This window comes from Engystomops pustulosus, chromosome 2 (genome assembly GCF_040894005.1).
Source record: "Engystomops pustulosus chromosome 2, aEngPut4.maternal, whole genome shotgun sequence".
NCBI classification, from domain to species: domain Eukaryota; kingdom Metazoa; phylum Chordata; class Amphibia; order Anura; family Leptodactylidae; genus Engystomops; species Engystomops pustulosus.
In genome coordinates this window covers 36,739,079-36,766,945 of record NC_092412.1, presented here as the reverse complement: position 1 = coordinate 36,766,945, position 27,867 = coordinate 36,739,079, and the positions used below count along the sequence as shown (strand labels likewise).

The 27,867-nt window shown below is 42.5% G+C and overlaps 2 protein-coding genes across 7 annotated transcripts in view; one reads left to right on the top strand and one right to left on the bottom strand.

Annotated features, from left to right (window-relative positions):
- Positions 1-222: 222 nt before the first annotated feature.
- On the top strand, positions 223-24,257 carry CPAP (centrosome assembly and centriole elongation protein). 4 transcript variants are annotated; one of them, XM_072134262.1, is made up of 17 exons: positions 223-418; positions 2,170-2,640; positions 6,013-6,136; positions 10,107-10,352; positions 10,440-10,530; positions 13,399-13,504; positions 15,068-16,544; positions 18,643-18,772; positions 19,411-19,576; positions 19,757-20,002; positions 20,706-20,796; positions 20,915-21,018; positions 21,122-21,223; positions 21,469-21,609; positions 21,703-21,787; positions 23,025-23,145; positions 23,887-24,257. In XM_072134262.1, exons 2-17 carry the CDS (start codon positions 2,236-2,238, stop codon positions 24,077-24,079), a joined length of 3,828 nt encoding a protein of 1,275 aa, XP_071990363.1. In that variant the 5' UTR covers positions 223-418; positions 2,170-2,235; the 3' UTR covers positions 24,080-24,257. The 4 variants fall into 4 exon arrangements, with proteins under 4 accessions (XP_071990363.1, XP_071990366.1, XP_071990362.1 ...); XM_072134265.1 differs by having other exon boundaries at positions 223-477; positions 21,125-21,223; XM_072134261.1 differs by having other exon boundaries at positions 223-477.
- Positions 24,258-26,781: 2,524 nt separating this feature from the next.
- Positions 26,782-27,867, bottom strand: part of RNF17 (ring finger protein 17) — a 77,131-nt gene continuing 76,045 nt past the window's right edge. For all 3 annotated transcript variants that reach the window (XM_072134255.1, XM_072134256.1, XM_072134257.1), the window contains exons 39-40: positions 27,050-27,152; positions 26,782-26,968 (exon numbers count right to left, since the gene is read on the bottom strand). In XM_072134255.1, coding sequence (XP_071990356.1) covers positions 27,054-27,152 — 99 coding nt within the window. In that variant the 3' untranslated portion in view covers positions 26,782-26,968; positions 27,050-27,053. The remainder of the gene's footprint in view (positions 26,969-27,049; positions 27,153-27,867) is intronic.

The window sequence follows — 27,867 nt, the reverse complement described above, 5'->3', positions numbered from 1 at the left end:
CCAGAAGATGTGAGTTATATGCCCCCTGTACACAAATACACCCGTCTTGAGGTAAAAACCCGCCCTAAACTCCTCGCCTAGCAGCAACCTATCCCTGTGTACACGTCTCCATCCGGTCTCACAATGCCCGGGGTGACAGTGTTTGCCCTCACACAGGTTTAACGTGTAAACCCGCAGCCCTGAACACGATAAGCTCAGTGCGCCACAGCTTCCCAGGCTCCCGCCGCTCGCTACTCCCGACAGCCCTTGCGGCGGCCAACGTACTTTGCGAAAGGGTTTCTGGGATACGTAGTCGCTTCCCCCTCTCGCATCGCAGCGTTGTGGCAACAGTGAGAACTACATTTCCCGTCGTGCCCCGCGCCCCGGCGGCTGGGTTACTTTGTTTGCAGAGGGCTTGGCAGGAGTAAAGCGCAGCCGGGTATTTAATATTTGTTTGAGTCGTTTGGCACCTGGGTGACTGCGGCGCTGGAGGAGCAGGTAACAGCGGGGCACACACTCTGCCAATGGCCTGGTCTCATGGCTCTGGATACGTGTCTAGGAAGTTTTCAGCTTGTTACTATGTTGTAGGGCTCCTCAGTGTTACTAGAAGGAGGACTTAGGATTTAGGATTTCTAAGTCAAGTAGGAAAAGTATTTTGCATGGGGGACAGTTTGCAAAACTTTGGACAAGTGTCACAAAGTCTTTTTATGGATTTAAAGGGATTGTCTATTTTTGACTACTAACTTTTTTTTAAGGCACTTCCCCTAAAAAAACGTACTGATCGGCTGTGACCACCTGTACTGGTACGTGTAAAACTACGCAGAGCCCAGGGATAATGTCATATATGTCCTATTAGGACGTATGTACCACAGTTGTTCTGAATGGATATCTCCTTTAGTGTATATAGTGTGATACATACAGTCCTATAATGTGTCTGATGCACTGTAAGCACTGGGTAATGTCCCTTTAAATTGTTATATATTTTGCATTGATTTTTGCCTTTGGTGCCAAAAGACTTGGTTCTGTTCTGACCCAGTCATGCAAGTTTCATTTGTTGAGTGTTATACATCTGATATGATGTCTACATTTAGTCTACATGGATTATTATTTATAGAACACAATTCTATGGGGCTTTACAATCGGTAAGGGATTCACATACATTACATTAAGACCAGAACAAATGCAATTACAAAATACAGAGATCTGGGTAAGGTGGAAGGAGGACCTTGCCCTTGAGGGCTCACAATCTATATGGAGACTCTTCTTGCACGATCAAAGGTTGCCGACTCTTCTGCTAACGTAAGAGCAGGGCTACACAGCGACGTGTGGTGTGACTAATAGTCGCTGAATATGTGTGCGACTTATCAGGAATTTAATGTCACATGACTTTTGTAGAAATAAAATTTTTTACTGTTGTACATCACTTCTCCACTTATTCAGATGGGGGAACAGGACCCCCAATGCTGTGATTGGTGAGGGTCTTGTCGTTCTGTAACTTAACTGAAGTGTTCAATCCGTATTGGCGCCGCATTTCACAGACCGTACACTACTGCAGGGACTGGGTCCAATCGTCATGGTTAAGGCCACTTAGGTCGGATTTAAAGAGACAAAAGCAGAAGTGGGTCAAAAACACAGAGAAGGTTGAGATCTTTTTTTAATCTTGCCTTTTGTCTGTTGGCTACATTTCTGATTTTGGCTTTGAAATACTGATGTAATGAGTTCTGGGCATTCCTGTGGTACTGATCACATGATTACAGTATTGCGTGGTGGTAATGCAGGGACTCCTTGCATCATGTGTAACGATGATGCTTGGAATCTCATCCCTAGGTCGGTGAAATCTGGTCCATTTTACATTGACCCAGTGTTTGTGTCCAATGTGGTGCAAGCGAGGACAGTCCACTCTAGAAGCGCATCTTCCCGAAGTCAAAATGTTCTTTATAAAAACAACGCGTTGGACTAATGCCTTCATCAGGTTAAAAACCAGTAACCAAGTGTTTGTGTGAATTAGCCCTTATTCTGTGGATAGGACATTATTTAAAAATAAATTGGGCCATCCCCGTTTTATATATGAATTCACCTTTTAACAGGTCACTTTTGCTCCTCTTCCTTTCTTAACCTTTTATTGCTACTGGTTTGACTATAAATTATGTCGCTTTATATTGATATTAGTTTTCCACTTCTTTATTTTAGTGATCCGAACTCATCAATATGGAATTAACTGTGCGGATTCTGTAGAGCGCCAAGAACTAGAAGAATATGCTAGAAATGATTTCCTCTCCAGATTTCACCACTGACCCCAATTTTATGGCACAGTACATGTCAAACATTGCACGTGCTGGAGTCATTGTGAATTCAGCTTTTCCTAACCTGGAATCGGGTGGAGATGTGCAGTCCCCGAGGCCTCCTAGTGCCCTTTCAGGAATGCGGGTGCCCACTCCCTTCTCCAGGAGCAGTAGTTTGTTAAGCGAAGACTCGTTTGAACACCAGAATACGGCCCATAAACCTCCATACCAGAAGCTGGACCACACGGGGCAGATGTCCATACATAAAGACCTTGAATGGGAAGGAAGCAGAAGTCGCCCACACAGTAGACCAGCATTCAGAGAGGAGGAGGTGTTAAGAGAAGAACTGGATGATCCACTATTGAAAAAACTTGAACAGGTGAAACAGATGTGGATTTATCATTGTTTTTGGCGATTCTAGTTGCTTTAACACACTATGGGGGGCTTTATCAAGCCTTGTATGGCAGTTTTCTAATGTACATGGCAAAAGTTGCAATTCCTGGCACACGGACAGATTAATGCTTTACCACCGTTCACACCTCTTCTCCAAAAATGGTTATGGCTGAAACGTTCAGTGCACCAGATTTAATAAGATGTTGAAACTTCCTATGAAATTTGGTGTGCTGCAGCAGTCTTAGTAAATTCCCCCCCTCTGTGTATTATTAAAGGGATGTCTATTAGCTCTTCTTTTCTTCGAGAAATACGGTAGCTCTACAATTGTTCGCGGGCAGATCTGCCTGCATGTTGCTGTTTCAGGAAGAAAAAAAAAATTTCAATGCTAATATTAGACATCCCTTTTAGTTTAGAAAGTCATAACTCTTTACTCTGCTCATTGTTCAGTCATGTTAGACAGTAGGAGGTGTGTGTCCAGGAGGTCGTGTTTCCAACTTATTGATGGATTGTCTTATTCTTTATGCATGTCTTTAATGAGATGCTGCTCATGCCTTGAGTGTTTCTTAATGAGTTTGTCCGAAGTTTATAAAGGTATAGGAGATAACAAGGTGATTTGGTGAGGGTCTGACTCCTGGGAAGCCTAACAATCACAACAACTGCACCCACAGCATTCTGGAGAAAGGCGAAAACCCCTACTCCCTGAGGGGTGGAGCAGCAGCACGAGCTTGTGGTTGACCCTGAACAATCGCCTTGTTCCCTTACTCTTTTACTACCACTTATATATCCATAAGGCAGGTAATAGTAGTGGATTGTAGGTGGTGGGGTTGACACCCGGCACCCCGCAGATCATCTTAGTGTTGTGGTGTCGTTGGGGCGATAGAGACTATGGTTGGAGCAGGATGCATCTCTGTCCATAGCGTATTGGTTGTACTGCGGGTGCAGCTCCATTCATGAGAGCCTACAGATATAAGATGTAGTATTGATATTGACTATAGACACTTGTCTCTGTATAGAAACATAATTGGTTGGAGAGTCGTCATTGTCTCCTAGAGATAAATGTTCTATAGGTGCCGTGTATCTCTACATCACATAGGCTAAAACACACAAACTTGGTTGGTTCTTGGATGCACCATCTGGAAGATTGATCTGGAGATGGGACTCTGAGATTCATGGTAATATGTATAAGGACTTCTGTATCCTCGCAGAAATAATGATTACAGTTCTACTCTGTTGTTCTAAGGTTATGTGGCGGATCCTGGAACTATATTCAAAATATTTTTATTAGATTTTTGGATTATAACAACATAGAAAACATATACAATTATACAGAGGAAAGAAGTCGTCATGTAAAAAAAAAGAAAAAACAAAACCCTGAGGCAGGGGTCACGCAGGACCACACAGTATATAGACATTGGAGACATATCCTATTTCGGGCCCGAAGGTCCATTCTGAAATGTTTGTGGATAATATAATTGTAAATATAAGGTCAAGCATGACTTCCATCCCAAAGATTAACAAGAGTTATTGAGACATGCGGAATATGAAACATTTTTCATTACTGAAGCCATAGTAGGGAAATAACATTTGTCTATATTGTGGGTAGCAGCGGAGGAAGCCATATGTAAAATTGTCATAAGGCCCCAGCCATTATGCTGCTCCCTAATGATATTAACCCACATGGCTTTGATAAGCCAACAAATGTGTAAGAACTATGAGAACACAATAAGAACAACTTTGGAAAAAGAAGAAAAAAAAAGGGAAGGATAAAGGAGAGGTTTGGGAAAAGGGTAGACAGAGTGGAGAGGAGGAGGGGGCAGGGACACACATCCAGGGCTGAGAGTTGACACAGACAAATACCTAGGCGACATAGATTACGGAATGACCCAGTTGTTAGATAAATAAATTATTATACTCCGGGGTATCTTTGAAAAGGAACCACGGCTGCCATAATTCCACGAACTTTCCTGTTGTCTGATTAACTTCTGCGGTAAGTTCCTCCATACAGCATATGTGGCTCATCTCCCGCACCCAATCAATGAATGGTGGGGTAAGGGGAGACCTCCAATAACGTGGAAAAACCGAACTGGCCGCAGTTAGAAAAAAGCATAGTAGCCCCTTTTTTTGGGACCGGAAAGTTCCCGGAAGAATGGACAGCAGGCCTATCTTAGGAGTGAAAGTGACCGTGCGTCTGGTGACCGCAGTGGATCCTGGAACTATGATGCTCAGTCTCGTCCTGGAACAGTGTTTGGTCTGTGTAACGCAGACAGGTCTTATCTTTCAGCGGAATATGGTGCCGGGCCCTATGTTACCCTATGGAGAGGGGTGGGGGTGAGCGCCGCTCTCCCCCTCCTCCTCTCCCCGGCACCGATTTATGCCCGCTGTGCATAAATCATAGAAAAAGATGCTTTGCTTTGTGTCCTGCGCTTTTCTGGTTTTTGATTTCAAATACAGGTGCAAAATACTGATCAGATACTGACTGTGTGAAAGCAGCATAAGGCTCCTTTCACACGAATCTATGATTTCTCCAGTCCTGTATTTCTGTACTTTATGTGTGCGTATATATGTGACATTTTTAATCCGTATATACATGTATGTCTGTGTATTCCTACTGTATAAAGTATGGTGGGCTGCAGATGATTGATTGATGGATGGATGGATGGCAGAGTTCACCTCCAACTGGTTCTGGTCTCCCTGGGTACTGTGCATATATGCAGCAGTCTGCGGTGCACAACCGTATGCAGCATATTTTAAACATTCCCATAGACTTCTGAGGGGCATACGGAACAGAAATTTTGGAGAAAATAGGACATTCTTTATATTTTTGTACGGTGCACAATGCGGCCATTTAAATGGAAGGCTGCATTACCTATTGAAATAAATGTGGCCGCGTGCTATCCATATGAAAACGGTGCGGTATGGGTAGCATATGGCCGTTTTCGTTAATGTGAAAGAGGCCTTATCCTTACTGCCTTCCACATATGCACACACATACGTGACTGAGTGTGCATGTATTTGTAGAGGAGAGAAGGACATAAGCTGCTCTGGTGACCACTTCTTAGTCTCCTGTACATTACTTGATCAGCCAGTTTTGGTTCCCTTTAAGTAATAGACTGATGACTGGTTGAGCAGTTCATTATCTCAAGTCCATAGTCACCTCCACAGTCTACAATAGCGGCCGCACACAATGGGCTCCTATTCACAGCACAGTGAATGCAGATTAGGGTTGGTGTCTCTTTAGGATACCACACACTTGTGTTGTTTAGGAGGCCGTGTACACTCTGGCACTTGTCCGTGCTGAGAATTGTGCAATATACAGATAAACCTGTCATTTATAGTCTATTGTGTTTTTGCTTTGTAGCTGAAAGAAATCCAACATCAGAAACAAGAGCAGCTGAAGCAGCAGCAGATGGAGCAGCTACAGAAGCTCATGGAGGAGCAGAAGATGCTGCTGAATCTGGTGACAAGACAACCAGCTTACCCCGGTGTGTACCGGCACTTTGCTTTATAAACTGCACTGAAAACTGAATGTATAAGACGAGTTTTGTAGACTATTCTTTTTCTGTGTAAGATCCAATCTTGTTTTTGGGTTACAAACATTAATGCAAAATACTGATGTATGAAAGCGACTGTAGGCCGGCTGCACAGGAACGTGAATGGTGCGCTGGTCAGATTACATGGACCGAGAACAGTGCAGGGGATGTAAGTCCTTGCATCTTGGTGATACATGTTACAGGGGACAGCAGGACCAACACAATTGTGCCGCTTGTATGATTTGTCACTATAATGATAAAACACACTGGGGGGATGTATCAATGTGTCCCAGGTTCTGTCAGTTTAGTGGAGGAAAACCCCAGTCATTTTCTGTGCCAGATTTATCACTGTGTTAATGAATCTGGTGCAGGATAAGACTGTCGGTTTCCAGTTTAGACCTACCTTAAAGTGGTCTAAACTCTGCGCCACAATTTTTGGCGCACGGAACATGCAAATAGGCCACACACCCTTTTCCGACCAAGCCACACCCATTTTACAAAGGCCACGCCTCCTCAGTCGGACAAGTCAGAAAATGGCTAAAAACAGGTCTAAAATCCTTTATATATGTGGTGCAAGGCATTTTAGACAGTGTTTTAGGCGCAAAACCACCAGAATTGTGGCGCAAGTGTGTTAATACATCCCCCCCCACTGTCTCATTTCCACGGACCAAGCCTTACTTCTAGAATTGCTCAAGGTGGATGTCAGGGAGGAGCTGGAAAATTTACCATCAAAATCCATGGTGATAAATCAGGGACACTTACTAATAGATCCAGGCACCGTCACTGTGGTAATCATCTTATATTTGTTATCCCTGGCCTCCTTTCTTCTAAAATCAAGTTATAGAATTATGCTTATCAGCCTGAAGGCTACTGTGCAGGAGCACTGCCCCTTGTGCTGGCACTTTTTTTTTATTGTGTGCTGAAACTTCCGTATCTGCAATGACATTGCATACGGCAAAGAGAGGGGGGAAGTGCTGAGGGCGCAAAGTGGGCACTGTAACAGCCTGTGAAACTATATTACTGAGGAGCACTGGTAACACCCCCAGGAGTATTTTGGCTCATTACCACAATTTTAGAAGTTGATTTTCAAAGGAAGGAGACCATGAATAACAAAAATAAGATTACCACAGTCCCGGTGCCTGGATCTATGAGTAAGTGCCCCTGGTTTATCATGATGGATTTTGATGGTGGATTTCTTTTAAATGGTTTTTCTAGTATTGCAGATTTTTTTTACATTCTATGTTTTGGTTTTAAAAGAGCAAATAAACAAGACACATGCAAACAAATGGTAGATAAAAACATAAAATACTTATTTAGAAGGCCTGTGGAAAACACAGTAATGTGAATGCAGATATTAACCTGATGCAGCTGGGGTAAACCTTTAGCCATGGACTATATAAACAAAAAAAGTTTGAATAAAAATAGAAATGTAAAAAGAAAGAAGAGTGGAATGAGTTCAGGCGATGGAGAAACAAGGGGGAAGAGAAGGGGTTTGAAAAGGCACAGGCGGTAAGGGGGGCATTCATCCCAGAATCTTGGTTCATGAAGCCGGTCTATATTCCTGAGAGCACTGATGGTCTAGACATGGGGTCCAATAGTTGTACAACTTAGACGTTGTGTTCTGTCTGATTTTATACTGGGATTTTTTTTTTCTTAAGACTCCTGGAAAATCCCTTTAAATGGACAGTGATTTTCAAGGAGTTGTCAAGGATTACAAACAATTGAATGTTCTTCCATTCACAGGCTTTGTGAATCAGCCCTGTCTGTTTTAGTGGAGCTCTGCTGCATAACCAGTGGATGCACACATTTTAAGGGGGATGTCCCAGAATGTGGGCCCACATGCTGATTAGTTGGGATTTCTCCACTGGAGCCCACGTCAGGCACAGGCTCCTATTCCCCAGACATGTGGAGCAAAACCGTCCGTGTCTCTATAGGCAGCCAACATAGCCAAGTACAGTTCAGCAGTGTCCTAGCGAATGCATGGAGGTGCAGGGTGAGATTTTTTTTTAAATAAAATTTTAGAAATTAACAGAGAAGATTATAATAGTTAAAATATGTAATTTACTTAAGGAAAAAAAGGTTCTCTGTTTTTTTTTTTTTTTTTTCCCCTATGAACAGCATTTCTGGAGTCTGTTACACAGGAGATAGATAAGGAGAGGAGGCTAAAGAATAATTCCTTACATACCTAGAGAATATTTCACCTGATGTTTCAGCTTTATAAAGAGATAAGTCTATCAAGTGACTCTAAAGAGTCAAGTCATTTAAAAGGTTATCAGCTTCCCAGCTGTCAGTGGATAAAAGACAGAAAACTGATTTACACACTGCTAAAAGCAGGACGAAAGGAGGGGAAAAGAATGATACAGAAACAGATTCCTAAAATAAAGTATATTACAAAGTTCACTATCATTTGCTCTATCCACTTATTCAGTTTTGTTACCATAGTATAGTTACTCCTAAATCTTGGAGCAACATTTTTTTTAACATACAAAAATAACATAACCGGAAATTTTGCATATGTACATTTTTGTGTATAGATGGATATAATCCCCCCCCCTCCCCCCCCCCCCCATTTTACCAAAGTCCAAAATTAAAGGGGCTGCACGCTCTTAATTTGCACTCTTCTATTTACAGAAGTGACTGTCGACCTACAATGGAAGCATGGTGACATTTCCTTCACCCTTTGTAGGTGGTGTAACTCGTATTGTTCTGACAATGGCTTACACATTGTACTTGAGAACTGGACATAGCTGAACCATGTGCCTGAGGCCCTCAGTGAATAGGTGGTGGTTTTTACAAGACTAATCTACACATAAGCCGTACCTCCTAGAGGAGATTAGCTGGATAGACCAGGGTTGCCACAACTCTATATGTGTATTGCTATGGAAACAAATGTATAGCAGAAAACATTGTAGACAGGAAGTACAGATAAGAAGTATCATAAATGTTCTATGGGTATGGGGATAAATGTCTGTTTATTGGATGATGCTCCGTCTCCAGCTTCAAAATCGCAAGAGATCGGAGTGGTAGTTACCTGCATTCAACTCCTTGATTCCTTAAAAAAAAGCTTTAGAAATTCTGTAAATAAGCCTTGGGGGCTCTTGGCCCCATAGCTGTTAATTGAGCTCAGAGCCCTAAGGCTTATTTGCATAATTAAAAAAAAATTGTTTGCAAAAACAAGGGAAGAAGACATTAAAAGCGGAGTGGATCCTTCCAGAGGGGCACATCCCATCATGTAAGTGTGCTTGGTTTACAACCCTTCATCCTGGTGGTAAATTTCCTTCAAAGAGGAAAATCGCCACTCTGATAGGATGGTATTAGAGAATTGTGTTTCTAGGCACCACAGAACCACACTCCTGGGATGATAATTAATATATAGATGGATATTCACTGCTTTAAAAGTGGATATGTCTGCATTAGTGGCACCTAGAAAAACAATCCTTATATACTGTCCTTCAGGAGACTTAGCCATTTGTAGTCTGTCCCCTCCAGCCTGCCTGCTGAAGGCAGAATGGAGAAGGAGCTACAGGCAGACCGATCTGGCAGTTTGGAGAAGTACATGCACCCTCTGCATCGGTAACTGGACCTGGGGTAGGGTGACAGATTGACATTGTACATATTTGTAACATACTGTTTATTCCATTTAAGGGGAAATAAATTGCATATTTTTTCACATTTTAGCTATTTACCTGCTAATTCTATGAAGAAAAAGCATGTCATTTGATAAAACTTTCCTCTTTCCTCACATGTCCTGAAAAAAATAAAAAAATAAAAAATTGGTAAAAATTGTTACACTACGTAAAGCTGCTCCAGAGATGTTGTCATTTAAAGAACAGCAGAACAGGACAACAAAAGTTGCCCTGGAGACATAGCAATGACCCACTGTCATGAAAGGGTTAATGACACGTTACTTGTTTTGTTACAGAACACGAGCAGCAGAACCTCAAATCCGGAAATCTGAGTGGTTCTGTGTCCCACAAACATCTTTCACGCCTCATGTCCCCGGTCAGTGGTAACATTCCCAGAGATTCCCCGTACAGCAAGCAGGAGCTGCTCACCAAGACCAGAGGTCCATCTCGGCCGCCTTCTGTATCTGTTCGAGAACTTAGTCCTGAAAAATCCAAAACATTAGAGGAGTTATTGAACGAGGAGGACACGGAAGGTTATTCCGGTAAGTCTTGTTGGACACTTTCCTAACATTTGGTCAATACGTTTGGAGTTTGTAGTTACGTGTAATGTCATAAAAATCCAACCATAGGCGATGAGTTTGAAACAGAAGATTCCTCACGTGGAGAAGATTCCTCGGGGGTAACGAGAGAACCGCTCGCAGAGAACAAAGCAGATGACAGGTGAGTGTGTCGCCCCCTAGGGACAGCGTAAAGCTGACATAATGATCTGCCTTTCATCCAGACAGGTGGAAGCCTAACCACCATAAAGGGCCGGCTACCCGCACATATGGTACGGGGAACAAGGTGGGGGTCAAAGCTCAACCACAATGTGATCCTGGCCCAGCTTTTCCTCACAAGGATGACATGAAGCTCCGATTAATACAATAATACTCTAAAGATACCTGTAATCTGATATTCTATGTGCTTAACATAATTGGTTATAATTGAAGGTGACGGGTGAAATCTGGATAATTTTTACCACCTGTCATGTGTTTTCTATGTTCCAACACGGAGGCATTAATCTAACATTGGTCAATAAAATTTGTATACATTTTTTCTTGTTAAACTATGGTCAGATGCACACAAACAAAGCGGTGAAGCAAGAGCCGTAGTACAGTGAAATATAGGACATGTCCTATAATTTTTTGGTCATGGTGCGGTGAGACAACATGTGCTCTCCACATAGTGACCGAGACCCATAGATGTCTACAGGGATCGATATCCTGACGCAAATTGTGTGGCCAGATATCAATCTCCAGTATGTTTTGTGTGCAAGGGGTCTATCTGTGATGGTTTTCAAGATCTCCACTCATTGTCACAACATTTTCATGGTTTGCACTGATAAAACTTTTCTGGTCTTGTGATGATTGCAGAGGTGCTCGGCACGTTAGAAGACACCAGAAAATTAACCACCACATAACGAAGATATGTTTTATTTGCTGAAAGTGTACAATAAAGGGTACAAGCAGAGGTTTTTGAATCCCTCGGGACTTGATTGAGAATGTACAACTTTAAAGAGGACCTGTCACCCTAAAAAAACCCCTCTTCTTACGAATGTAAACAGCTGCTAGCGCTACCCCAGATGTATCAGTGTTAAACTGCTAGCTTTATTGGAACCCTCCGATAAAGCTAGCAAACACTGCAGCGCAATGGCCTCAGAACACCGGACCAAGCTCACAGCACTCCCGTGTATTCATAGGGGGGTGCGGGCCGATGCGCTGATTCTACCCTGGACCTCCCCTCCCACACCATAGGCCGGTGGTGACTGCCAGGCCTCATGCAGCAGTCCCCGCCTCCTCGGACCTCCCCCCACATGAATACATCGGAGCACTGTGAGCTTGGTCCGGAGTTCCGAGGGTATGGCTGCAGTGTTTGCTAGCAGCCTCGGACTCCGTTGGCTGCGAATTATTCACACCTGCCACCTCCTTCCCTGCAAAAGAGATGTGACAGCCAATTGAGTTAGAGCCCCTGAGGGTCATCTTCCTATTTCTTAGTTTTTTTTTTTCTGCATAAGGCGCACTGACACATTCATATGATATCTTGCCTGTGTTTATGGCAACTTGAAAAATAAGGACACTGCTCGGACAGGTGACATCTGCGTTCGGTCCATACCTGCTTGGTTTTACAAACACGTGACCGTTCAAGGGTTTGGGGCAGGTTATTGATATTATTTGTCAGGCTTCCATTTTTTCGGGACAAGCTTGTGAAGTAATTTGCCAGTCTTCCGGTTGACACGTGAACCGTTGTTGTGGACATGCGACTGCAACAGATTACAAAAGGAACGCAAAAACAGACCATGGATCCGTTGTTTTTAGCCCAAGAACTGCACACATTCAGGTACAGGGGTCGTATGGCTCTCTTTTGAGTATTGCTGGCGAAATACCCATTATTTCAACTGATACAACAGAGACAAATGCATTGCAAGATTTCCACAGTCCTATGTGTGAGCCGAGTACCCGAGCCACAAGACTCTGGTCCTATATCGCCGTTTGATGAGAACTTTCATGCTGATGTCACACATCCAAACAATGGAGCTTGATAAACCACACTTTTGAATGAAAAAGCATAATTGAAATGACATTTTCTGGTAATCTATAAACCGAAGTGCAGATCATTAGTGCAATGGGTTTAGTACATGTTCACACTGGTGCCAAGGATGTAATTGATGGAGAGGACAGATTTTATTATTATGGTACAGAGTATTTAAGTTGATTTTGCCCAACACTTGTATAATGTGTGCCTTGTGTTACACAGGCATGAGAACACTAGTGTGAACAGAGCCTTAAAATCATAACTGGTTTTACGGAATAAAATATTCTATGGCGCTTGTGATCCCCATGTAAATAGCCGAGGTGATTCATCGTTATCATCGTTTAAAGAGACAATGAGCAAGTTGTTCCCGTGCTGTGTAGCTTTGTGGAGAGGGATTATGGATTGAGACGCGCTGAGCATTTGTTTACTCTGATATTGTGGACTCCGGTTTCCAGTTTCAGAAACTCGTACAAGTGACTTTAAGTGCATTCACTGTCTTGGTGATGAGGAAGCAACTTGCTGAAGCTGAATATTTATTTATTTTTTTTGTATTCAGGGTTTGGGGTTAACATGTTGTGGAACTGCTGTATTTGAGGGTAATTCACATGACAATGAATTCCCCAGCGACTTCCATAGAATTGAAAGGGAAACTGTTAGCAGTTTTGACCATACAAACCTGGGTTTTAAAGTTCACTTTTCACAGTCCTGCAAACACACAAAAGTATGGTTACAACTGATCAAAACTGATAATGGAAAGCTGTTCATATGTTCTTGACCTTACCTGGTGGAACTGTAATTGGGACACCTCTGCTACCTGTGTAGTGGATGTCCCTTGCAGTGGTTTTCCATAATTCATTCCTTTATTTATTCATTCTGCAAAGCCTCTTTTTAAGCACCTCCATTGCAATTGGCATCAGGCTGTCTCAAAAAACGGTTGATTTATTCGATTGTGGTTACATAGAATAAGAGTGCTAACTTTTACACATAAGGGTGCAATGTTCTTCATGTGTTTTTCAGGCCTATCGTGTCCGGCATCAAGGAAAGAAAGAAATCATTTGAAGAGTTCTTGGAGGAGCAGATGAGGATCGAAGAACAAAGACTTAAACAAACCAACCTGCAACAGGTAAATGTTTCTTTAGTGCAAAAACATTTGCCACTTCTGACAAGCCTGACTCCATCCGGGATAGGGCTACAGAATATTGTGAAATGCACATCGAGGTGTGATAATTTTTTTTTTCTTATTTTGTTTTGACAAGTTGACTTTTAGTGAATCTACTTTTGCAGTTACTTTCTTTATAGGGGGCTTTTTATAAGTATCTTTCAGACAGTGGAATAAGTAATCAAATGCTAGTACATTCAAAAGAAAGTGACAGGGGGCGTCCTCTACACCTAGAGGAGAGGAGGTTCGACCATCACCATAGACAGGGGGCATCCTCTACACCTAGAGGAGAGGTGGTTCTACCATCATCATAGACAGGGGGCATCCTCTACACCTAGAGGAGAGGCAGTTCTACCATCACCATAGACAGGGGGCATCCTCTACACCTAGAGGAGAGGAGGTTCTACCATCACCATAGACAGGGGGCATCCTCTACACCTAGAGGAGAGGTGGTTCTACCGTCACCATAGATAGGGGCATCCTCTACACCTAGAGGAGAGGAGGTTCTACCATCACCATAGACAGGGGTATCCTCTACACCTAGAGGAGAGGTAGTTCTACCATCACCATAGATAGGGGGCATCCTCTACACCTAGAGGAGAGGAGGTTCTACCATCACCATAGACAGGGGAGATCCTCTACACCTAGAGGAGAGGTGGTTCTACCATCCCCATAGACAGGGGGCATCCTCTACATCTAGAGGAGAGGTGGTTCTACCATCACCATAGACAGGGGTATCCTCTACATCTAGAGGAGAGGTGGTTCTACTATCACCATAGACAGGGGGCATCCTCTACACCTAGAGGAGAGGAGGTTCTACCATCACCATAGACGGGGCATCCTCTACACCTAGAGGAGAGGTGGTTCTACCATCACCATAGACAGGGGGCATCCTCTACACCTAGAGGAGAGGTAGTTCTACCATCACCATAGACAGGGGCATCCTCTACACCTAGAGGAGAGGCAGTTCTACCATCACCATAGACAGGGGACATCCTCTACACCTAGAGGAGAGGTAGTTCTACCATCACCATAGAAAGGCAGCATACTCTAGAGCTGTGAGACTGAAACTCTCAGGACGTTGTTATGGTGGACTCTTTGTTCATGTTCGAGAGGGGCCTTGATGCCTTTCTTGAGGACAAAAATGGTATAGGTTGGATTTTAGGGACCTGTATCTTTTTCCAACCTTATATATTATGATACTATGATTGGTTTCTAGAGTATAAAAAGTGGGAATGTGTCCTACAAGTTGACTCCACCAACTTCTTTGGACCACATAGAAACTAAACCTATTGCATTGTTGACGAACTGCATCAAAAGCATGCCTTTCTTGTGAAATCTGGGACTTAATTTTTTTTAAATAAATTTGCAAGCCCCCTACATAACTTCCCACTTAACTTTAATTGGGAGCAGTGCCCTGAGAATCATTGTCCTTTATGTAATATTAAGCTCAGTGTCCATCTGTTAATCATTTTATTTTCTTCTATTGGATAATGCGAAATCTGTGATATTTTGTCTTTACTAAAGGCCACTGAAGAAGAGTCAAAGGTCAAGCAAGAAGTAAAAAGACCATTTCTCCGTAGAGGCGAGGGGCTGGCTAGATTTAAAAATCCACCCCCAAAACGAAGCAAACCTCAGGAAAACAAAGCGGCTCCTCAGAAGGTCTCCGAAATGGTGGTTCTTCAGAAAGTGGAGAAAGTTCACGTTCAAAGGAAAATTTCACCATTGAACAAAGATCAGACATCGGAGAACGGTTCAGGAGTGGCTAAAACGACGCTACCTCAAAAAGAAAAGAATGAGTCAATTCAGAGAAAAGCTATCCTTAAGAACCACAATATAAAGCGTAGCTTGTCCTCAGCTGGTGCACATGGACAGCCTGGAGGACACCCCACCATTAGTGGGAGAAGTTCTGTGCCACTGGAGAGAAAAGGAATATTAGAGGTTGATAAAGAAAATGTGGATAGCACAAGGTCTGCTGAGGCAAGCAATAAGCCTCGTAGCGGGGCCAACCATGCAGAATTGTCTTTTGAGGTTTCCTTCCAAAAACGGGGAGTGAACTGGGAGAAGGAGAAACAGAAAGAACACTATGAATTAGATGAGTTTCTCCTTCTGGAGCAAGCGGCTGAGGATCTCTCCTTCTCCAGCAACTCCTCGTTTGTCCAGAAACTTCTGGATCAGAATTTTCAGACGGACAGTCGCAGGTTGTCTTCTACACCAGTTAAATCTGCGGAAAAGCAGCAAGAAAAACTTGGTAACCCTGCGGGGAATACAAGTAGAGCAAAGCTGCTTCAGAAGATGGAGGTGCAGGGGTCGTTGTCAAAAAATGTTGGACTACCTAAACAGAGTGTAAAAAGTTCATCTGAGTTGCATAGGACTAGTGACGAAGCAAAAAAATCTCTCGTGTCTGACCCCATTTCAAGTGAAGGAGACTACGCATCTTCAGGGGACGAACATAGTAACTCGGTTTCCAGTGAAAACGAAGATGTAGACAGTGATGATGAACCTAAAATCGAAGAACTTGAGGGTCCTCCTAAAAGTCTTAACAGTGACAATAAGAGCAGGGATTTTGACCTAGACTTATCCGATGGAGGAGGTAATGACAGTAAGGAGCAAACACTATTGGCAGAAAGCAGTAAGGTGTCCATTAGAGTTGAGGATGATGAAAGTTGTTCATCCTCTGACTCCAGTCAAGTAGTTTTTGACGATGAACGGACTTGGGATGACCTTGGCAATGTGCAAAGTTTGAAGGGCGTTTATGAAAGTCACTTTACCTCTAAGCAGTTTATTCCATCGGAGTACACCACCACCAGTCCTACCGATGCCCCAGACAAAGGCATCACAAGAAAAGTGGCACCCAAGAAGGAGGAGCACCTGAAGGCCGCAGCTACTACTACTACTGATACTCCGCCGGCTTCAGAGCTCATGATGAAGCTGTTTCCAGCACTGAAACCCAAAGCCAAATCTGAGGCACTAACTAAACCTCCACCAAGTCAAGAAGCAACTGGTAAGAATATCTACGAGATGCCAAATATAGTGAGGTTGGTTTTGTATCAGGGCTTTGAACTTAATTTGGACCTGTAAGGATATTAAAAGTGTCACGGCGAGGACGCCGCCGCCTCGTCACGTGACGTGGGGTGCAACTGTACGGGTGAATTTAGCCTACTCAAACTTGCGCTCACCTTTCACTCAGGACACAAATTGAGCCTAAATCACATCTCATACAGCTCCAGCACCAGAACCAGACCCGCTGCCACCACTTATTGCATTTATACTGGGACCAATAAGTATCCCACTCTACATCAACTCTTGCTCTCAAGCAGTCACCTTGTCACACCACTAGACATGCACACTCAGCACTCTAGCAGTCACACAGCTAACCACACTTCACAGGGCTATGAGTTTGCAGAGCATACAGGGACCAAAATTAAAGTGAAAAGCTTTAATTACAAAAAGTTGTTCAGTGCATAAAAAAAGATGTTAAAAACAAAAGATTTACAAAATAAAAGGACACACAACACGGCAAAACAGTTATAAAATAAAAAGGGAGAAAAATAACAGAAACTTACAACTTAAAGTAAATCCTGATTCCCTGGAGGTGGGAGAAATAAGGGACACACTCAGCTTGTCAAGCAGCCCCCAAAATGTGAACACCAATTCCTGGATTTCATATTGTTTTATTTCTTCTCAGTTTGGTTCAGGTTTCAGAACCTCCCATTCATTAATTAGTCCAGAGGGTCATTCAGGATTGGGCAAAGTGTTAATGAGGGGGGAGTGTCCAGGAATATTTGAACAGTTTCTTTGTTTCCAAATCCCTAGATGCCAGGGGTGGGGGTAGGTGCAGAGGAGGGGTGACCAAATGGCCTTTGAGGTGACGCTTCAATAAATGCCATATATTTCAACAAAGTTTGTAATTGCCCTATAGTTAAACCAATCTTCTACATTCACAATTAATATCTCCTTGACAAAAAGGTACTTATGGATTGGTTTAGTGTCCAAAGTTTACCTATATTATCTCTGTTTCTGGTGTATGAAGGTTGCTTCAATAAAATCTGTATAGTAGACCCTGCCTTCTCGGCACATGTGCCAGACATCAACTTTAAACAAGGCTTGGCTGAAGTCGGTGGTGGGACTGTAGACCTCACGCACACATGTATGTTAGTGGCGATTGTTGAACTGAACAGGCACGTCTACAGTGCTTTAGAGCAGGATGGAGCGAAACTGCTCCAAGGATAATCTGCTAAATTGTCTACGTTAAATGGCCTCTACCTTGTTAACCCAGCGCACTGACATACTGCTGTGAGCCCCCTCTGGCAGCATCTGCTTTTCTTTAAACTTCTTATGCCCTTGGGTTTAAGAATAAAAGGCTTTAAAAATTATATAAAATCCTTTTTTTGTAAAAACCAGGGAATAAAAAGCCAACATAGGAGCAGATCCTGCCAGAGGGGGCACACACCAGTATGACAGTGTGCTGGGTTTACAATCCTTCATCCTGGTGGTAGATGTCCTTGTTGTCAGTGATGATATTAGACTTAATTTATCATGATAAACCAGGGACATTAACTCATGTATCCACATTGACTGGAAATCTCTTTATATTTGTTATCCATGCCCTCCTTCCTTCTAAAACTAACTTTTAGAATTATACTAATGAGCCTGAAGTGCTCTGAGGGTTTTAACATGCTGCCGCTTCACAGGCAGTTACACTGTCTCCTCCTCTCCGCCTGATACAATGTCACTGTCACAAAGGAAGTTTCAGCATACAGTGGGAGAAGGGGGGAGTGCTCCTGCACATGGACAGGCTCTGCTAAGACCCCCCACCAGCTTATTAGCATAATTGTAGAAGTTGATTTTAGAAGGAAGAAGGTCATGGATAACAAATTTCAGAAGATTACCACTGTCACGGTACCTGGATCTCCGAGTATGTGTCCCTGGTTTATCACAAAGGCATTTGATTGTAGATTTCTTAACTTTATTCCCCCCCCCCCCCCTCCCTCCCTCCACATCTTCCGTGGAGCCCCATAGGGTTTTTCCAGAATTCCTTATTCTTGGTAGAATTCAGCAGTTTCTGGTATATCTGCCATTATTGCATTGTTTCCCATCAGACGCCGTACGGTCTCAACTTTTAAAGGAGAAACTAGTTGAATTGGAAACTGAAATTGAACGGTTCAAGATGGAAAATGCCTCCATGGCAAGACTACGAGAAGGCAAAGAAAAAACTCTAGAGACTCTAAGGTGGGATATGTTTTTTTGTTTTGTTGGGGGGAGGGCAGATTTAGATATTGTTGATATAGAAGTCGATGTGAGTGAGCGGTTGGAAAGCCGCCTTATTTTTTAAAAATCTGGCTAAGGGCGAATTCACATGACCAATTGGTGGACGTATATACTGCCACCGTATATAGGTCCCCCATAGGCTGCCAATGGGTGCAAGGAGTGTACCGTTCCGTACCCTGGAAAAGATACGACATGTATGGAATGGTGTGGCACCGCATCGCTCCGTGTGGCCCTTGCCGTCTATGGAGGACTTGCGGCCGTACATACATCCCCCCACCATACGGTCAATGGAATGTGGCCTAAGTGCAATGTATTTCGTATCTTCTTATGTATACCCCTTCAAACAGCTGACCAGTGAGTGTTGTGGGTTATGCCTAATGTCGGCAATTGTGGCACTGGATGTACAATGTAGAGAGCAGGAATAGGATGGCTCCATACACTGTGTAGAGGTTGTACTAGATTACTGCAGCTCGGGTCCCATTCATTTGCAGTAACCAGGACCTGCCACTGCAGAACATCCGGCTTGATCTTCTATATGAAATATAGATATATAATCATATAATCATACATTTAATAATCATACATATTCATATTAATAGGAAAGAGGTGGCAGACTTTGAGCAGCAGAAAGCAAAGGAAATGGCCAGAATTGAGGAGTACAAAAAGGAAGAAATTAAGAAGCTCCAAAAAGAGCGCAAAGTGTTTGAGAAATACGCAAGTGCCGCCAGGGCAATACCGGACAAGAAAGAACGGGAGGAAATCCAGGTGAGGAACGTGTAACTACCTATTCTATGTTCTTATATAACTGGTGATAATCTGATATTTGGGATTGTTTCTTATGCACATAAACGTGGTGTGAGAAGCTGCGACACAATATGTTTTATATTACATCCTATACCATAGCCCTGTGTAGATGCTAATACGTGGTTTCATATATTTCCAAAGACTTTAAAGCAACAGATCAAAGACTTACAAGAAGAGTTAAAGAAAAAGGAAGCCAAATGGTCCACTACCCATGTGCGGCTCCGAAACCAGATAGAAACCTTGTTAAAAGAGAACGGGGAACTGCGGGAAGAAATAAAGTTTATGGAAAAGGTCCGATTAGAGACTTGGAAGAAAACCGAGGCAGCGGAAAGCAGAAAAAAGACAAGCGACGCTCCTGCAAGTCATCTGAGGAGACCAGAGTCAGTAGTAAGTGACTTCATCCTAAGTAACATTCACCATCTAAGCTCCAGGATGATGCCACAACCATACAAGTCTGAGGTCCATAACCTCTGTGTGGTTTACATTTAACACGGATGTTTCCTCCATATAATTACTTGATAGTGGCCGACAGATTAAAGGGGGTTTTCATTAATATTGAACATTCCTGCCTCGGTGTTAGAAAAAGAAAAGTTACTTCCGGTTTCAGAACCTGCGTCCAACAACAAGTTATCATTCATGCAATGATTTGCATCATTCTACTTTGTGTTGTCTCTTTGTCCAAGGAGGCCAGTCATTGGTTGAAGTGGGTCCTGAAACCCCTGTACCGCAGAGTCTGAAAATGCTAGTCCCAGAGAGATACGAATGGGGCGGTATAAGTGAGTGGTGGTGGTCTTGGTCACATTTAGCTTAATAACGTATGACCATTAAAAAAAAAATAAAAAAAAAAATATATCTCTTCCTCAATCCCCAAGTTGGACACCGGGAGATAAGGCCCAGCCAGGGATATCTGGCAGTAGCTTTTTATATTCCTCTAACATGTGAAATTTGGACAAAGCAATTGTGCATGACTTTATGGGGGTGCAACAGATAGCTGCAAACTGTAGGTGTATTGAGGCAGTAACAGTATTGGTCCATGTACATGTATCCCTGGTGTCTTTGGGCTCTCAAACCCTTCTTTCTTAATTTTCAGAGCCCCCTGCATATGTTAAAGCAGAGACGAACCCCAGCCCCTGAACCAGAAAAAAACACGAAAATCCTCCGAAGCCAATCGCCCATTAAAGGTAAGATCATTGTGTCCGAATAGTTTCGTAAAAGGGTGATGGGATTTACTTCTCCAGTATTACTGGGAGGGTAAGAGACTCTAACAGGAACATCATGTTTCACCTTCTGTTCTATCAGGATTATCTTCCAGAAGTTTCCGACAATTGTCTCTCAGCGACTCCAGTAATTCTGAAGCAACAAAAACCAAAGTAACGGAAGCAGTGAGAAGCGCTACACCCCAGGTAGGGAAACTCACCGCAAATCTCAAAACAATCCGCTAAGACCTGACCCGTAGTATATTATTATGGGACTCTTGGAGACTACCACCTTGCCTGTGTTTCTCAGCAGGTTCCTGACCGGGTGATACCTACACAACCAAAGAACGATGGGTCACCAGTAAAAGACAGCGACAGTATCCAGGGAGAAATCGCATATCCAGATGGAAAGGTGACCTCTTGTTTTTCTATAGTAGCAAATTGATAAGTTCAGTGCCACATTATAAATAATGGTCATAATTCAGATGCGACACATGAAAGTGTTCTTTAACGGACCGCAAACAATGGATCCGCGCTCCGTTCGTGGTAGCTGTGAGGTCCGCTCATGCACGGATGGTGGCAGAAAGGACTAAGTTGCAAACTTTCACTTGTTATGTATTTTATTGTAAAGATTTACTTTTTATTTCCTTTCTGCAGGTAGAACGGATTTTACGCAATGGCTGTCACGTCATTTTATTCCCAAATGGGACACGCAAGGAAGTGAGCCCCGATGGCAAGTCTACTACGGTGACCTTCTTCAATGGGGACGTTAAGCAAGTGATGGCAGATCAGAGAGTGGTAAGTGTCTGCTTACAGCAGGTTTTTATGTGTGTGTTTTTTTTTTTGCGCTTCATATGATCATGTTTAGAATTTAATTTATTCTTCTTTTAGATTTATTATTACGCTGATGCCCAAACAACTCACACGACTTACCCTGATGGACTTGAGATACTGCAGTTCTCCAATGGACAGATAGGTTGGTGGATAACCCTGTATGTTATGGCTTGCAGTGTTGAGAATATTCAGAAGTTTTTATATCTGGACATCCGTATCTTAAGTTGCCAACAGATGAGACTGTATAGGTGCAGTCTCCCTTCGTACCAAAATTATTTTTTTTAATTTTTTTGTCGTTATTTTCTTTAAAATGCAGAATTGCAATGCCGTGGTCGTGTTGTTGGGGCAGTTTCTGTTTGTATAAAACTATGCTTTTCTAACTTTTTACTTCCTGGAAGGAATTTTGCAGGAGAGTGTTCCACAAATCTAGGAAAACTATGCAAAGATACATTGCATGTTACTTGTTCAAATTCACCCTTCTCTGAGACGGATAATTATGACCCCCAGAGCCCTGATATCACCATCCAGGACTCTTTGCAAAGGGTTGTCACACCATTCATTTTGTTAATAATTTACCTTTAAAGTCAACCTACCATTTTGATGCATTATGAAGCAAACATATCTTGAGAATGCTGTAGCTACCCTGATGCAGGGTCATATCTTGGCTCATCCCTGAGCTGAGTGGTTTGGCTGAAAAAACTATTTATAACATTCAGGACCTTGGGAAAGCTGGGTCAGGCTGGCTGACATAAACACATTACACACAGGAGCTTGTAATTACAAATGGAAGCTAGTCAAGATATGACTAATAAACCTGGGCTGTATCACTCACACAGCAGCTGGGGGATGGTGCAGCAATTGATTATTCTGTCTGGCAGGGCAATCAGAACAGTGATTACATCATCCTTGCATGCTCGGACAAGCGATGAACCAAGTGCTGACGGAGCCATAGAAGCGACAGAGCTTCATTATAATGTTATTTTGTCAGCAAAACCAACCAGCTGAGGGAATTAACCAAGATATTATCCTGCATCAGTGTAGCTACAGCATTCTCCAGGTATGTTTGCTTCATAATGCATCAAATGGTAGATTTCCTTTAAGAATTAACGCTTTTTTTTTTTTTTTCTTACTTTGAAACATTATTTTCACACCTGCCTAAAACATTTGCCAAGTACTGTATTAGGTGGTGTCTGGTATAACATATATTCACTTGGATAAAGAAGAGCTGAAATGCCAGGCTCATGGTCCATGGACAAGATGGTGTAATATTACAATGAGATGATAGTCCTGGTTACCTTTGCAGTCTCTTTACACCGTCTTGTCGTGTCCTCCCGCCTATTCTATACAATTATTACATGCATTGTATTCTCTTTACATAGAAAAACATTTTCCTGATGGAAAGAAAGAAATAACATTCCCAGATCAAACAATAAAGAATCTTTACCGTGATGGCAGAGAAGAGAGCATCTTCCCGGATGGAACAATCATAACTACTCATCCGTAAGTCAGATTTGTGTTTACTCTCCCCGTGTGCTGATTAGTTTTACAATAGATCATGAGCTACAAACATAGGTCACATTGCTGAATGTATTGTGCTGCCTTGCACCGTGCACCACAGGGGTTATCCCCTGTTTGCAGGAAAGGACATTAAAAGGTGATGGTCTGACTGCTAGGACCCCATTAATGCAGAGAATGTGGGTCCCACTATCCTTAATTGATGGAGTGGTAGGTGGAACAAGTGTTCTACGGCTCCATTCATTAGTAGGTAAGTGTAGAAACTTGCCATGCATCGATCAGATATCTCTGGTACTCTGACAGTGAATGAGAATGCTGGCAATACCCGAGCACTGTGCTTGATAATCACCAACACTCCAATACTATTGAATGGAGTTTCGGGATGCATGCTTGACCTACCCCTACTCCCAATAGTGAGAAAAGTTCCCCTTTTCTTGTAATGAATTAAACGCTTACTGATCATTTTGTTATGCCCAATCATGCAAACTTGATGCAACTCATTTAAAGGGACATCCTTGTCACAATTGGTCAGTTCAATGGAAATCCTGAAGGGACCCAGTTAGTTTTAGGGCAGTATCCCCTTCTAAAGGTACATTGACACTTTTTTTTTTTTTTTTTGCCAGAAATCCAGCTCCCCCCCCCCTCCCTCCAAAAAAAAGTATCCCCTTTGTCTTGATGAAAGGCTTAGACACTAACTTCAACCTCAATGTTCTTCTATCATTTCAGAGACGGGACCAAAGTAATACAATTTGACAATGGACAGCGAGAATTGCACACGCCTCAGTTTAAGAGACGGGAATACCCCGATGGTACAGTCAAAACTGTATACACCAATGGCCAACAGGAAACCAAATACGCATCCGGAAGAGTCAGGGTTAAAGACAAAGACGGAAACGTCATCATGGACACCAAGATGTGAAGGATTGTTACGTTATTTATTACGTGTCATTATTTATGTTTGCGCTCACCATGTATATAGAACGTCACATCATGTACTTACTGTATATACGAGCTGTACATAAGCATTTTATTTTTTTAATGAACGTGTATGTAAAATATATTTCTTAATAATATAATAAAAACACAATATGAAGGGTCATTGCTTATTATATGGAACTTGCAGAGACCTGAATGGAAATTAGGAGATTTGTTTTTTAGCCTTTAGAATGTCATCATAATCCAGTCATTTTATGTCCTATTCCGCAAGTCTACTTTAGGCCTTGCTTATTCCTTTAAATTTGGATGCCATATTTTATGGACCTAATGCTGCCCCAGTAGCAGGACACCAACGATCGTAGGCATCAATTACGCTGAATTCTTACAGATCTACTGTCCCATGGCTAAAAGCTCAACAGCACAGAAGTTCTGGGCGTGGGGGATGCAGAGACTTGTAGGACCATACAGGACTATGACACAGGTCGTCCTGCTCCTCTGACAGTATTTGTTCTGTGAAACAGTCACCTTATGGACCAAATGTAGCTTTGTGAAGAAGCCTTTTTTTTATGTTGGTCAATGTGATGTAGAGACAATCCAGACTCACCAGACTTTTAACCCACTCAGGTAGGTGATGAAATGTCCTTCCGGAATTCTCTTTATTACGTGAAGACATTTCCTCAGGTAAATTCGCAGATGTGTTCTATCTGCAGGCAGTTAAAGAAAACGGCTGGAATTGGATCTCAAGCTATAGCCGTCTTCAATGACAAATAGCTGCAGCCGATTCTCCTTTTTCCTTTAATTTCCTATACCCATATAATAATAATTATTCTTTATTTATATACCGCACACAGATTACGTAGCGCTGCACAAAGCATGTCAAATTGGTCCCTATCCCCATGGGCTCACAATCTCACAATTTTGAGTGTGGGAGGAAAACGGAGTACCCAGAGGAAACCCACACAAACACGGAGAGAACATACAAAATCTTTGCAGATGTTGACCTGGGTGGAATTCCAACCCAGGACCCCAGCACTGCAAGGCAGAAGTGCTTCACACGCCACTGTGCCGCCCTATATACCGTATATACAGCCTGCCAGTCCCTGCCCAGAGTATGCCAAGCCTTTTAAAAATAAAATAAAAAATTAACACTGTACTCACCTTTCTGACACTCCCAACAGGTCCTCTTCTTGCTTCTGGTACTTCGGCTCCACACGTGTCATACTTTGTGCCGTTGGCATCGAGCAAGGAAGAGCTGAAGAGCTGAAGCACCAGAAGCAAGGAAAGGAACTGCGGGAGGCATCAGAAAGGTGAGGACAGTGTTAATTTTTTTAGACTCAATTATAAGCAGAGCTAAGTTTTTTTTCAGCACAATTTTTGTGCTGAAAAACTGCTTATACTCCCATTATATACCATAATGGGATTTAAATAAAATCTACCATGAAAATCCATCATGATAAAACAGGGGCACTTACTCATAGATCCAGGCACTGTGACTGTGGAAATTTTATGTGTTATCCATGGCCTCCTTCCTTCTAAAATAAACGGTTACAATTATGCTAATGAGTCTAAAGTAATCTGGGGAGACATTTCTGAGTCCCTCAGTGCTGTAGCTTCACAGGCTGTAATAATGAGCAGAAAACGTCTTACCCAACCTTCTGCTCGGTCCATCCTGCTCCTGCCTGTGTAATCTAGCAGCAGAGGAAACCCAGGCTGCTCAATGTACTTTAAAGCCCAATGGATAACAAATAGAAGAAGGCGTATTCATGGTTCCTGGTTCTATGAGTAAGTGTCCCTGATTAATCATGGTTTATTTTGATGCATGGGTCTAACAGTTTGAAGATAATCCCTTTTTTCAATCTGAATCAAGCCTGTGCTTCTTGGAGTAAATGCATGGTATTGGATCTTTCCCTGCAGCTTGCATTCCCACCTTTTGACTGCACCTGCCCATTTTACAAAACCACAATCCTGATGAAATTTTCAAGATTAAATTCACTTCTTTAATACAATACCATAACAAGAATACCCATAATGGCATCACATAAAAAGCTGGAGAGGGCTGCTAGTTTAAATGTAAGTGACAGGTTCCATTTACCATATATACTCGAGTATAAGCTGACCCGAGTATAGGCCGAGACCCCTAATTTTACCACCAAAAACTGGGAAAAACTATTGACTCAAGTATAAATAGAGGGTGGGAAATGCATCAGTATATAGCCAGCCCACCCCTATGTAGTATACAGCCAGCCTGTCCCCCCTCCCCTTAGCACTTGAAAAAAAAAATAAACTTACCCATATACTCACCCTCTGATGTTGGCGCGCCCCATCTTCTTTCTTCCCCACGGCTCCTCTTCTTTCTTCTGTCATGGTTGCGGCCATGTTTTCTTCCAGCAGGCGCATACTATGACTTGGTCGCTGCAGACGTCATAGTATGCACCGGCCAGGAAGAAAACATGGCAGCGTCCATGACAGAAACGAGCCGCACCAACATCGGGGAGCCGCATGGAGCATCGGGACGATGGAGAGTAAGTATATAAGTTTATTTTTTTTAATAGACTCGTGTATAAGCCGAGGGGACGATTTTCAGTACATTTTTTTTGCTGAAAAACTCGGCTTATACACAAGTATATACGGTAGTTTATTTCTTTACCGTAAAAACGCATCAAAGTTAAGAAACATGAGACAATAGAAAGCAGCACCTCGCTGTTTAATGGTCATAAACATGTATATTAGTGACAGAAAAGAAACAGAACAGATATTTGCATATTTAGTCAAAACAAATACTCCAAACAATTTACTGGCAACATTGTAGCTTAACAATAGAAAATATAGACAAACCAAGGGAACTTCTCATCAGAGGAATACAACCTGTTACCTGGAAGAAAAATAAAATTTACTGAATTATATAAAAGCAACCATAACACCACTCTTACTAGATGAGTTCTGCACAATCTACCTCTTCACTTGTCCTCCAGATCTGCCAGCCCCAGGGTGACCAGAGGCTTGTGCACCAGCTGCTGATTGTCATTGTACAAAAACACAGTTTTTTCAGAACCAGCCTAGGAAAGGATACAACACAATTCCAAGTAAGGTTTGATTTGTTGTATTTGGTCTTACTGGGAACAACTTCCTCCTTGCACCCGCTACCCGATTGTATGTCACACTTTGCACCTATTTTATTCCTATTGCTAGGGGGACGTACTAACACGTCACATGTCTGTAAGTGGTTAAAGAGGTGTTCCAGCAAGCAAAAAAAAAAAACCCCAAAAACTAAAGAATATATAACATTATAGAACAAAGAAGGAGGTGTTAAAGGACATTAACACCAGGATGAAAGACTGTATACAAATAACCCTCTGGGCTCCAGGTTTCATTAACACATATGGAGCCCCTCAGGCTCATTTGCATACAGTCCTTCATCCTGGTGATAGATGCCCTGTAAAGGTAACCTCGAAAACCAAGGCGATGGCTATGGCTCCATATCCCCTACACAATACAGGCAAATTACAAATTTCTGCACTTTAGGAAAATCAGCCGCTTTAATTTGATACATTAAAGTGTAACCGTCATTTCAAAAAACTTTTGATATGTTGTAGCGCAGGTAATTTTAAGCCCTTTTGCAATTGGATTAGTTACCCGAATTTTGCTCCTTCCTCTTGTATTCTGCAGACTTCCCCTAGATGGCAGTGACTGCTCAGATAGCTGTTACTATGGACATTCTGTCTTCATAAAGAAGCTGAGACTATGGAGGAAGAGACACGCCCACATCCTCCT

Excerpts from the sequence above, each read along its gene's own strand:
- CPAP (XM_072134262.1), top strand. The coding sequence starts at position 2,236 with ATGCTAGAAATGATTTCCTCTCCAGATTTCACCACTGACCCCAATTTT. Across the intron at positions 2,641-6,012 it reads TATTGAAAAAACTTGAACAG|CTGAAAGAAATCCAACATCA; the intron begins GTGAAACAGATG and ends TTTGCTTTGTAG. Across the intron at positions 20,797-20,914 it reads AAGCCAATCGCCCATTAAAG|GATTATCTTCCAGAAGTTTC; the intron begins GTAAGATCATTG and ends CTGTTCTATCAG.